Genomic DNA, 12,863 nt, shown 5'->3' on the forward strand with positions numbered 1-12,863 from the left:
CTCTGGACACAGTCCAAAGTGAAGCATACTGAGGTGGTTCTCATTGCATTGATTAGGTTGGGATCAGCAGATTCAGTATCAGTTGGTATGAACTGAGAGAAGCATGCAGGAAAGTGAGCCCTACCCTAGAGGTTCCAGAACTGGGTGAAATACGGGCTTTCTGGAGGAAGTGGGAGTTCCTGCTGTCTTAGATCTTTACTTTTACTGGAAAAACTGGACATTTATTTATTTAAAAAATTTATTAGTGATTTAATAATGATTAACAAGGTTATATATTACAATTTCATACAGTTCCCACCACCAGAATTCTGTGTCCCATCCCCTTCATTAGAAATTTCCCTGTTCTTTATCCCTCTGGGAGTATGGAGAAAAGTTCTTTATGGGATGTAGAAGGTGGAAGTCTGGTTTCTGTAGTTGCTTCTCCAGTGAATATGGACATTGGCAGGTAGATTCATACCCCCAGCCTATTGCTATCTTTCTCTAATAGAATAGGGCTCTGGAGAGGTGAGAATTTGGGACACATTGGTGAGGTCGTCTGTCTAGGGAAGTAAGGATGGAATTACAGTAGCATCTGCATCTTCTTGGCTGAAAGGCAGTACAATATAAAGCAGGACAAATTGTTTAATAAATAGGAATCCAAAGGTAGGAATAGAGCAGATGAAAATAGGGGTCTTCATGTGGGAAGAAGCGAGGGAGCCTTTTAGGTATGTTCCTAGGAGCCCATGACTTTAGTAATTTTTGCCTGAGCCTGATAGTTAACATGCAGGTGAACTAAAAATATTGTCTGGGAAGATGGTGTCAAAGTTGAGAATAGGGCTAGAAAGCTGGAGTAGGGCAGAGAGCAGCTCTGAAACTTGAGGAAAGTATATAAATATCATTATTTACCCATTGATCTGAGCTAAGACCTTTATATATTCCTATTTAGCACAGGATCCTGTGTGACCTCTTGGGTCCTTGTCAGTCTGAACTCACAGTCCATGGTCACATCTGGGAACATTCTATTTATTTTATAAACAAGGGCCAGTCGTGCTGCAAAATAGGTCACCTGGTTAGTGTTCTTACTTTGTCATGTTCTTGACTGCAGCTTGAGCCTGACTTCAGTGCTGTGGTCTTGGTCTCGCTCTTTGTCTCTATCTCTGTTATGTGTAAGCTCAGTCAAACTCTGGCAACAACCAAAAAAAAGTAACTAAGTATGTGTGTGCTTCCTATGCACACAGGCAGGTTTTCATGTATTCTGGTGTCCATTTGTATTTAAAGTTGTTTGGGAACTCGTGCTTGATGTGACTCTTGTAACCTTTGTGTGCTCGATATCTTTCTATCAACAAGTGTTTGTGTTGATTTAATTTCTGGATCTAAAATTAATAAGAATGTAGCAGACTTTGGCATTTGTTATTATTTTGATTGTAACTATGTAATTCTCGTTTCCTTACTTTGGGTCACGATAACTAACTAGAGAATTTATGATCTGTAGTTTGTGAATATGTGAATAGAGCTTCTGAAGGGTAGGGAACAATGACTTCTTCCTCACTCCTCTTTGAAGTTTTATAATCAGCTCATTGTAATTATAAAGTTGGAAAGCTATTGTGTTTTATGCCTTACTGTATTCAGCTATTATACATGAAGACGTACTTCAGTAGTTTATCCTTTCTTGGCATAAATGACTGATATAAACCTCAGTAGTTTGAGGAACCTTTGTTGTTTATAGAAAATATTTTTAAAAAAACACCTTTTTTATACACATAGATCTATCCAGAGAGAACCATCGAGAAACAATTGCTAAGGTCATAAGGAGACTTCTTAGTAAGTACATATATGCATTTGACTTTTATCCTTACCAATAATTACTTGGGGATTTTATTTCCTAGCATATATGCTTTTATTTAACATTTTCATTTTTAAATACTGAGACCATGTATTTTTTTCTTTTTGTATTATTTTAAAGTTTAATTTATTTTAATGAGATAGAGTAAGAGAAAGACCAAGAGCAAAGCACTACTCAGCTCTGGCTTATGGTGGTGCTGGGGATTGAACCTGGGACTTCAGAGTCTCAGGCATAGAAAAGTCTTTTGCAAAGCCATTATGATATTTCCCCAGGCCCATTTGTTTATTTTTAATGGTTTATTTGTTTATTAATGAGAACAAGAGGAAGAGAACCAGAGCTAAACTCTGGCTTATATGGTACCAGGTATTTAACTCCGGACCTCACACTTGAGAGTCCACTGCTTTACCTACCACACCACAAACCTGTTTCCCTCATGAAATTTTCCTTCTGCTGTTGGGTATTGGGGACTTGAACCTCAGTCCTTGTGCTTAGTAATATGTGAACTACGTGCACCACTGCCCAGCCCTTGTTGGTTTGTGACCAGAGCATGTTCAGCTTTGTCTTGTGGTGATGTTGGGCATCACCTTTGGTGCTTCTGATTACAATCTTTGCATAACCATTATTCTCCCCCTCTCCTTTTTTAAAAATGATTTTTATAAGATATCAGGGGTCCTAAGTAATTCAAGATATTTTAACTAAAATTCTTTTCTTCTCATTGTAGATCATATACTTAATAATTCAGAAGATGATACCAAGTCATTGTTTCTTATCATTAAGGTACAAGGGCCATTTAATTGTTGCATAGTTATTAATGCAGCTGAATTTGATGATTGTAAATGTAATATATGAATTTTTTGACACAGATTATTGGAGACCTTTTGCAATTCCAAGGATCACACAAACATGAATTTGACTCCCGTTGGAAAAGCTTTAATCTAGTAAAGAAATCAATGGAAAACCGGGTCAGTATTTTCACCAAAAGCTCCAAATTAATTTTGTTTAAAGACTATCTTCCATGATTTAAAGTTTACTCAGCACATAGAGGAAAATTTTTTTATAAACAGAAATAGTAGGGTTTTTTGTTTGTTTTTTTAATATCTTACCATGACACAGAGGGGATAACAGTTCTCCTATATGACCTCTTATGTCATTTCCCATGGTGGCTTCTGTCTTCCCTGTGGGATATTGCATATGGACACAGCATTCAGGCTGCCTTATAAGAACTTGAGGAAGTAAAAGATACGAATTTGTTCATAGGGATTAGTATACACTTTATGTTGCATTTCTGCTCCTGGAAGTAGTAAATGCTAGCTTCTCTGGGAGCACAAAAGAAATAGGACCTACGGGGGGTCGGGCGGTGGCGCAGTGGGTTAAGCGCACGTGGCGCAAAGCGCAGGGACCGGCGTAAGGATCCCGGTTCGAGCCCCCGGCTCCCCACCTGCAGGGGAGTCGCTTCACAGGCGGTGAAGCAGGTCTGCAGGTGTCTATCTTTCTCTCCCCCTCTCTCTGTCTTCCCCTCCTCTCCCCATTTCTCTCTGTCCTATCCAACAACAAAGCAACATCAACGATGGCAATAATAACTGCAACGAGGCTGCAACAACTAGGGCAACAAAAAGGGGGGAAAAATGGCCTCCAGGAGCGGTGGATTCATGGTGCAGGCACCGAGCCCAGCAATAACCCTGGAGGAAAAAAAAAAAAAAAAAGAAATAGGACCTACGTTAGTCATAATAGGAATCTCTTGCTGAACTTGAATATAAAAAGTTTATGTATTTTTGTTTTTGGTCATTACTGGGGCTGCACTGCTCCAGATTTTCTTAGATGGAAAGATACAGCACCTAAGCTTCCTTCATCGCAGTGGGTATTGGGCTCAAAGCTTCTTATATGGATAGCAAAGTAGCACACTACTAAAGTCAGTTCTGATTTTATCACTTACTGATGACATCAGTCCAGACAATTTGTAGCGAGCAGACTTTAGGAAAATATACTGGGATGGTGGCAATATTGATAACTATAATCAAGTGTTTTCACATAAGGTTGCAAGACGCATCTCTACTACCATCACCTCCCAAGTTTGTTTTGTATAAATAAATAAAAAAAAAAGAAAATAGTTTATTGGCATTAAATTTTTTTAACTTATTTAATAGAGACAGGCATAAATTTGAGAGTTATGGGGGAGACAAAGAAGGAGAGAGACACCTGCAGCCCTACTTTACTGCTTGAGAAGTTCCCCCGTCCCCCCGCCAGGGACTTGAACCTGGGTCCTTATACATTGTAAATTGTGCACTCAAGCAGGTGTGTCACCTCCTAGCCCCAGCTGATTGGCATTTAACTATCATCATTCTTGCCATTTTGAACCATGGAATGCCTAAACAGTTTCAGAATCTTCAGAACAAAAACTGATACTTCTTTTCTAGCATATTCTTGTTTACTAGGTTGATTTGTTCATATAGTCTCCTACTACACATAGCACTGAAAGCACTCATGACGAAAGGTTATGACCCAAACTACACATATAAAACACATATTTACAGGAGAAGCAGTTTAACCCTTGAAAAGTAAAAAGGAATTACAAAGAATATTGGTTTATAAGTTCAAATTATTCACATTTCTTTCCTTCCTTCCTTCCTTCCTTCCTTCCTTTTTTTTTTTTTTTTTTTTTTTTTTAAGCAAAGCACTGCTCAGCTCAGCTCTAGCTTATGGTGGTGCAGGAGATTGAACCTAGGACTTTGAAGCCTCAGGCATGAGATCTCTTTGCATAATCATTATGCTATCTATCCCCCACCCCATTGCTCATCTTTCTTTGAAGTAATTTAGACTTCAGTAACTAAAAAGAGATGACTTCATTAGAATGAGAATTTGGAAAGGGTTTCATATTCCTTTAAAATATTATCATGGGAGCTGGCAGTGGCGCAGCGGGTTAAGCGCACGTGGCACAAAGCACAAGGACTGGCCTAAGGATCCTGGTTCGAGCCCCGGCTCCCCACCTGCGGGGGTGGGGGGGTCACTTCAGTCACTTCACAGGCAGTGAAGCAGGTCTGTAGGTATGTCTATCTTTCCTCCTCTCTCTTTTCCCATCCTTTCTCCATTTCTCTCTGTCCTACCCAACAACAATGACAGTAATAGCAATAACAACGACGATAAACAAGGGCAACAAAAGGGGAAAAAATTTTAAAATAAATAAATATAAAAATAAAAAATAATCACATTGAAGGCAGACAGGATCGTAGAAAAACTGGTGAAAAAAAAAAAAGATATGTAGGGAGTCGGGTGGTAGCGCAGCGGGTTAAGCGCACATGGCGCAAAACGCAAGGACCGGCATAAGGATCCCGGTTCGAGCCCCCGGCTCCCCACCTGCAAGGGAGTCGCTTCACAGGCGGTGAAGCAGGTCTGCTCTCCCCCTGTCTTCCCCTCCTCTCTCCATTTCTCACTGTCCTAGCCAACAACAATGATGACATCAATAACCACAACAATGTTAAACAATAAGGGCAACAAAAAGGAAAAATAAATAAATATTAAAAAAAATTAAAAAAAAAAAGATACGTAGATAATGATAGATATAAAGTCAGCTGATACCTGTGACCTTGGGAGAGCGACTACATTTTCCAGTGGAGGGAATGAGGACTCAGAACTCTGGTGGTGAGAATGTTGTAGAACTGTAATCTTATAAATCAATATTAAATCATTAATTTTTTAAAATAATAAATTTTAAAAATAATAATAAATAATAATAAATTTTAAAAATTACCACACCCACTAAAGTAATATCCTATAAATTAATATTGATGATTTATTATTCCTCCTCATATGTCTATGTACAATACCCAACAGGGTGCTACCACCTCCCGGCCACAGACAGGAATCTGTTCACCCCTTCATCTCTAGTGGCACCAAGTCAGCTATATTTGTTTAACAGAAGGAATGGCGCAAAGCCACAGGAGGACACACAAGCATGACTGGGGGGAGGGGGGTCCTGATAGTAGTGCAGTAGGTTCAAGCCCCTGATCCCCACATGCAGGGGGAAAGCTTCATGAGTGGTAAAGCAGTGTTGCAGGTGTCTCTCTGTCTCTTTCCTTCTGTCTCCCCCTCCCATCTCAATTTCTCTCTATCCAATAATAAGAATAAATATAAATAAAAAATATTAAAACCATTTTTAAATAATAATTTTAGGTGTATAAAGTACTATATTCTGTAGTAAACACACTGTTACTCAGAAAGGCTATTTATAAATATCACAGAGCCAAGCCATTTTTTAGTAGAATGCTTTTGTTTTTTCCTGTTCACCTGATTAAGAGCCAGTTCCATTATCTTCCTATAAATAGACCACCTATAAGCTATTAGAAAGTGGGGTGCTGGGGCTGTCAAAATAGTTCATATAGGTAGTGTGCTGCTGTGCCATTGTGTGATCTGGGTTGAAGCCTGACCCCCACCACACAGAAGCATTCATGCATCTCTCTCTCACACTCTCTCTCTCTCCCTCCCTCCATCCTTCCCTCCCTCCCTTCCCCCTATATCTCTCTATTTAAGGGGGAAAAAAGCAAAGGAAAGGGCAAGGGGAGCATGTTGAACAAGTGATTTAGTGGCTCTATTTCTGTTAGCCATAACATTTAAATACCATTTTCATATGAATCAGATGACTTTAGAGTAAATGAATTTTCTCTACTATCCAGTATGGATGTTCTTTGAACCTGTGTTGCATTAAGGAATTTAGAGAAAGCTGTTGTTGAGGTTACTTAAGGGGAAATACTGAATATGTACTGTTTGCTTTTCAGCTCCATGGGAAAAAGCAACATATCAGAGCACTTTTGATAGACAGAGTAATGTTGCAGCATGAGGTAAATATCTTTTTAAAATCACTATGACTTTCGTAAGTGATTTTTTTTCTGGATAAATATTTAATTGCATTGTTGTATAATTAAACAAGATATTTGATTACTTTTCTTCTGTAGCTACGAACGCTAACTGTTGAGGGCTGTGAATACAAAAAAGTACATCAAGATATGATCAGAGATCTTCTACGTTTATCTACAAGTTCATACAGTCAGGTAAGGTTAGTCCAGACTCTCTGCCTCCCTCCTACTTAGCTGTTTGAATACCACCAGATTAACAAATTATAGTAACTTAACTGTCTGTCTCTGTGTCTGAAAAAGTAGTGCAGAGCAGTGAACTCTGGCATGCATTGGGCCCCAGTGTTGTTCCAAAAAGGTTGGAATTATCAACAAGGGCAACAAAAGGAAAAATAAATATTTATAAAAAAAAAAGTTGGAATTGTGTACAATGTGTTGCTTTTATTATATCAGATGTTATTCATTACTATCTCACTAGTTTGTGGATTATAAATTTATACTGAATTTTTTCCCCCAGTTTGGACTATATTTAATATTCACATTGACATAGTAAGGCATTGGGTCCATTCAGTTTCTCCTTATCAAAAAGATATAAAACAATATAACCTGAACCATAAATGCAGTTGGTGGTTATATGCTTTTCCCTAGGTCATTTTTGTTAAGGTCTGTGCTTTGATTTTTTTGGTTTGGGGTGGGGGGAGCAACATCTAAGTGATTATAATCAGGCAGGGGTAGATAGCATAATGGTTATACAAAGAGACTCTTTGGCATAAAGCTCCGGTTTAAGCCCCCGGCTCCCCACCTACAGGGGCGTCACTTCACAGGCAGTGAAGCGGGTCTGTAGGTGTTTATCTTTCTCTCTCACTCTCTGTCTTCCCCTCCTCTCTCCATTTCTCTCTTTCCTATCCAACAACAATATCAGTAACAACAACAATAACTACAGCAACAATAAAAAACAACAAGGGCAACAAAAGGGAGAATAAATAAATAAATATAAAAAAGAGAGAGAGAGACTCATGTCTGAGGCTCCAAAGTCCTAGGTTCAACCCCCTGTACCACCATAAACTATAGCTGAGCAGTGCTCTGATAAAAACAAACAGAGGGAGTCGGGCTGTAGTGCAGCGGGTTAAGCGCAGGTGGCGCAAAGCACAAGGACCGGCATAAGGATCCCGGTTCGAACCCTGGCTCCCCACCTGCAGGGGAGTCGCTTCACAGGCGGTGAAGCAGGTCTACAGGTGTCTATCTTTCTCTCCTCCTGTCTTCCCCTCCTCTCTCCATTTCTCTCTGTCCTATCCAACAACGACAACAACAATAATAACTACAACAATAAAACAACAAGGGCAACAAAAGGGAATAAATAAATAAAATAAATATTTAAAAAAAAAAAACAGAAACAGAAAAATTTGTGGTCCAGGAGATGGTGCAGTGGATAAAGCACTGGGCTCACAAGTGTGAGGTCCTGAATTCTATCCCTGGCAGCACATGTCTGGTTCTTTCTTCTTCTATCTTTCTCATTAATAAGTAAATTTTTATTTAGAAAAAAATTGAGTGATCCTGATTTTATTTTGAAGGGGGCTAGGTGGTGGCGTACCTCATTAAGTGCATACATTATAGTGTGCAAGGACCCAGGTTTAAGCCTCTTGTCCCCACCTACAGGAGGAAAGCTTCTCAAGTGGTGAATTCAGTTTTTCTCTCTTTCTCTCTCTAACCAGAGCATTGCTCTGCTTTGGTTTATGGTGCGGGGAATTGAACCTGGAACTTCAGAGCTTCAGGCATGAGTGTCTCCTTGAATAACCATTATGCTATCTACCCCACCCTAATTTCTCTTTCTCTGTTCAATAATAAATAAAAGTACTAAGAAATAATGTTATTTTGAAGCAAACATTTGATAACTCATTTAGAAATGTTGTCTAGATTATCTACCATTAAATTAATTGGTGCTCTATTCACATTTTCTTCAGGTCAGAAATAAGGCTCAGCAAACGTTTTTTGCTGCCTTGGGAGCATATAACTTCTGTTGCAGAGATATCATCCCCTTGGTTTTGGAGTTCTTAAGACCAGATAGACAAGATGTCACACAGCAGCAATTCAAGGTACAGAGTTTTTGTTTAGTTTTCCCGGAAAGATCACCAGATAGATTGAAAAAAAAAGTTGAAAGGAACTCTACAGTAAACAAATTCACATGTTTACTATTTCAATTTTATATTTAACATTTTGTTACAATTTCTTTACCACTTGTCTATCAGTCACCATCCATTTTATTATTTATATATGTTAAAAAAAAGATAGCTCAGCTATTTCACCTTTACAACAGGCATAGATAGTCTTTTTCCTCCCTTATTATTTACTTATTTTTCTATGCTTGTTAGTAGTTTTACGATGGAGAAATGAAGGATACAATTTGACTTGTGTGCCTCTGGATGCCTGTGGACTGGCATATAGGAGAGGGAGGTAAACCAAAAGGTTTAGGGTGGTGTAGTCAGAGTGAGTGAAGGCCTTGAGACCAGAAGAATCATGTCAAGTTTGAACAATGGAGTGAAAACTTGTATGATAAGAGAAGGGGAATAATACAAGATAAGGACAATATTGTACCCCGTAGGGATATGGTAAATTGTAAGTGAAATATAATTGCTTATATCATCAGATGGAAAGAAATAGATTCAGTCAGTGTGTTCTGGGTGGGGAAATGATAAACTTGGTTGAATGTGAGGGGACTGAAAAGAGGAGGCACAAATTAACAGACTTTTGCTTTGTACTACTTTTGGTTAGGTACACCAGAGAGGACAGATAAGTTAGAGACAACGTCAAGTAGGGAGATGGATTTCCGAGTCTGAAGTACCATTTTGGATACCGTTTCATTGTCTGTTGGTGATTGACATTCTTTGGGCAGAACTAATGGAGACTATAAGAAAGGACCTGAGAACAAATGTTGAGAAAGCTCTATTAGAAATTCAAGAATAGGGGAACTAATTACAGAAGCCAGACCTCCCACCTTCTGCACCCCATAATGACCCTGGATCCATACTCCCAAAGGGATAAAGAATAGGAAAGCTATCAGGGGAGGAGATGGGATACAGAGTTCTGGTGATAGGAATTATGTAGAGTTGTACCCCTCTTATCCTATGGCCTTGTCAATATTTTCATTTTATAAGTAAAAATTTTTTAAAAATCAAGAATAAGAACCCACCGAAAAGTGAAAGCGTAGAATGATGCCAAGAAAAGTAGAGATATTACACAATCAAGGAAGAATCAATCTTCATTGTTGGCTGCTTTCTGGAGAGTTACTAATAAGCATGTTCCTTGAAGTTAGCTTGTAAGATAAGTAGAACAAACTGTAGCTTGTGTACATATGCCTGTTTTTATAAGTTTTACTGGAACAGTCATGTCTACATTTTTTTTTTTTTTTTGCTATGACCTTCTGCAGTGGCAGAAATGAGTAGTGAACTATTTTCAGTATATGACTCTTTATATCAGAGATTTGCTAACTTCCAATATAGATAAGTAATAACTCCTAGGGTGTTGAAGAAGGTCTAACTCATTGGGTAGTAAATTGTTGACCTTGTTGAGTGTAGTTTAAGTAGACAGAATCAGACAGGTTAAAAAATAAGATCAAAACTAAAAATGTCTGTGAGATCAGTAAAAGGCAGGCAATCTGTAATCTTTATCAGGGGAACTGTAAAAAGGAATACAGCGTATGATGAATAAGAGAGCAGGATGAAATTAAGTTAGAGTGAATATTTGTGAAATTGCTAAATATCTTTATGCCAGTAGCAATTTTCCATTTAAAAAGGGGGCTTAGGATTACTCTAGAAAGGAATACCTGCTGTCACCAGAATCATTGATTAATGGAAGTCTAATGAAGACAAAATACATAGTATATCTAAGTCACCAAAATTTTGTAAACTTGGAAAAATACTCAACAACCAGGTTATGGATACTTCCCTATTCTGAGCACTGTGACTCTCTGCTCACTCACAGTGGCCTTACCTGGCCTACATGATTGCAGATTCTAGTACAGGAGAACTGGATGCTATTTTCTTATAAACAGTCTCTAAAATAGTCAGCAATAGTGTTAACCATTATCTATTGAGTTAACTCTACTAAGTAATGGGAAATATTGCTAGCTTACACTTAAATGCCAAATGTAAGTTTTGAAAAATGTCCTGCTAATTATGTGGACATGTTTTAATAACCAGTGTTATGCACTTAAATCATCCATGTCACTGAAAGAATAAATAAATATGGAAAATAACTGGCACAGTTTAATTGTAGCCAACTGAACTTTTTTTTTTTTTTATTTAACTTTATTAAGTTATTCCTTTTTCTGCAGGGTGCTTTGTATTGTCTTCTTGGAAATCATAGTGGTGTGTGCTTGGCAAACCTTCATGACTGGGACTGTATTGTGCAGACCTGGCCAGCAATTGTTTCTTCAGGGCTAAGCAAGGCAATGTCTCTGGAGAAGCCATCAATAGTGAGACTATTTGATGACCTTGCAGAGAAGATTCATCGGCAATATGAAACAATTGGCTTGGATTTCACAGTAAGCAAAGCTTTTTTTTTTTCTTCCAGATTTAAGTGGGAATACTACCTTGCTGAAATACCTTTTGTTTTTCTTGCATTTTTCCAGTATTGACACTTTCTACATGTTACTCTAATATTTTTAAATACTTTTGTTTCATTTTTGTACTTAGTGCTAATTGTTCTGTATAATAGAGTAGAGCAGGAAGATAGATTACAACTAGGAGAGAGATCTGGGCTGTATTCTATAAAGAGGCCACAAAGGATATTATACTTACTACTATTCTGTATCCAAGGCCTCATTTAAGAGTTGCTTGGGCAGATGATAGATAGCATAATGGTTATGCAAACAGATTCTCATGCCTGAAGCTCCAGAGTCCCTGGTTCAATCCCCTGCACAACCATAAACCAGAGCAGTACTCTGATAAAGAAAATAAAAAGAAAAAAGAATTGCTTGTGGGGGCTGGTCGGTGGTGCACCGGGTTAAGCAAACATATAGTAAAGCTCAAGGATCCCAGTTTGAGCCCCCGGCTCCCCAACTGCAGGGGGTTCGCTTCACAAGCGTGAAGCATGTCTGCAGGTGTCTTATCTTTTTCTCCCCTTCTCTGTCTTCCCCTACTCAATTTCTCTGTCCTATCCAACAACAATGGAAGAAAAATGGCCGCCAGGAGCAGTGGGTTCGTAGTGCAGGCACCAAGCCCCAGTAATAACCCTGGAGGCAAAAAAAAAAAAAAGGAATTGCTTGTACTGTAGGTCAGTCATACTAGTCAAATTCACTAAATGTTGACCACAGGTTCATAATTTATAGGAAAGAAAATTTAAATTTAAATTGCATGATTGGCTCGACAGTTGCCAGATTCATTGGTGCTCAAATGGAAAGATGTAGTACATCATCTAAAAACTCTCAAATAGGTATGTACACAATCAACAGACTTTCATGTCTGAAGCTAGCCTAGAGGTACCAGGCTCAGTTCCCACCACTATATAAGCCAGAGCTAAGCATTGCTTTTTAGCTTGAGAGAGAGAATCACCCACCATATAATTTACTTTTTTCATTACATTAACAGAAGGAAAGATAAAAATCTTATGGTCATATTAATTGATGACAGAGAAAGCCTTTGAAAATTTTCAACATCTGTTTGTGATTTTTTTTAAAAAAACCTCAAACATTTATGGTTAGAATGAACTTATTTCAACATAGGAAAGTTCATATATGAGAAATCAGTTAACAAACAACAAGAAAAAAAAATGAAAACAGAAATAAAAAAAAGAAAGAAAAAAAAAATGAAAGCTTTTCCTCTTAAGATCAGGCGCAAAATAAGTGTGTCCACTCTCAAACTGTCAGCCATCATAGTATTAGAAAGCCTAACCAGAGAAATAGGCAAGAAAAAGAAAAAGAGATCTGAACTGGAAAAGAAGTGACAATTGATGGACAGTATAGTAATATACCTAAAAAGCTCTAAAGTGTTTAAAACAATAAATTTGCAACACAATAAGTTGACAAATTACAAAAGCTGTATACAGATATTGCTGACATTTCTGTATGCTAACAATGAACTAGAAAATCAAGAAAACAATTTCATTTACAATCACATTAAAATATCTATAATAAATTTAACAAATGAGGTAAAAGTCTAGTACATTGAAAACTGTAAGTCATTGTTAAAAGAAATGGGGTG

At 37.9% G+C, this 12,863-nt stretch overlaps 1 protein-coding gene across 1 annotated transcript in view; it reads left to right on the plus strand.

Annotated features, from left to right (window-relative positions):
- PSME4 (proteasome activator subunit 4) overlaps positions 1–12,863 on the plus strand; it is a 118,781-nt gene that overhangs the window by 62,023 nt on the left and 43,895 nt on the right. Inside the window, exons 22-28 of the mRNA XM_060187649.1 lie at positions 1,744–1,800; positions 2,544–2,599; positions 2,686–2,784; positions 6,592–6,654; positions 6,769–6,864; positions 8,628–8,759; positions 10,997–11,206. Coding sequence (XP_060043632.1) covers positions 1,744–1,800; positions 2,544–2,599; positions 2,686–2,784; positions 6,592–6,654; positions 6,769–6,864; positions 8,628–8,759; positions 10,997–11,206 — 713 coding nt within the window. The remainder of the gene's footprint in view (positions 1–1,743; positions 1,801–2,543; positions 2,600–2,685; positions 2,785–6,591; positions 6,655–6,768; positions 6,865–8,627; positions 8,760–10,996; positions 11,207–12,863) is intronic.

Source organism: Erinaceus europaeus, chromosome 3 (assembly GCF_950295315.1).
Source record: "Erinaceus europaeus chromosome 3, mEriEur2.1, whole genome shotgun sequence".
Lineage (NCBI taxonomy): Eukaryota > Metazoa > Chordata > Mammalia > Eulipotyphla > Erinaceidae > Erinaceus > Erinaceus europaeus.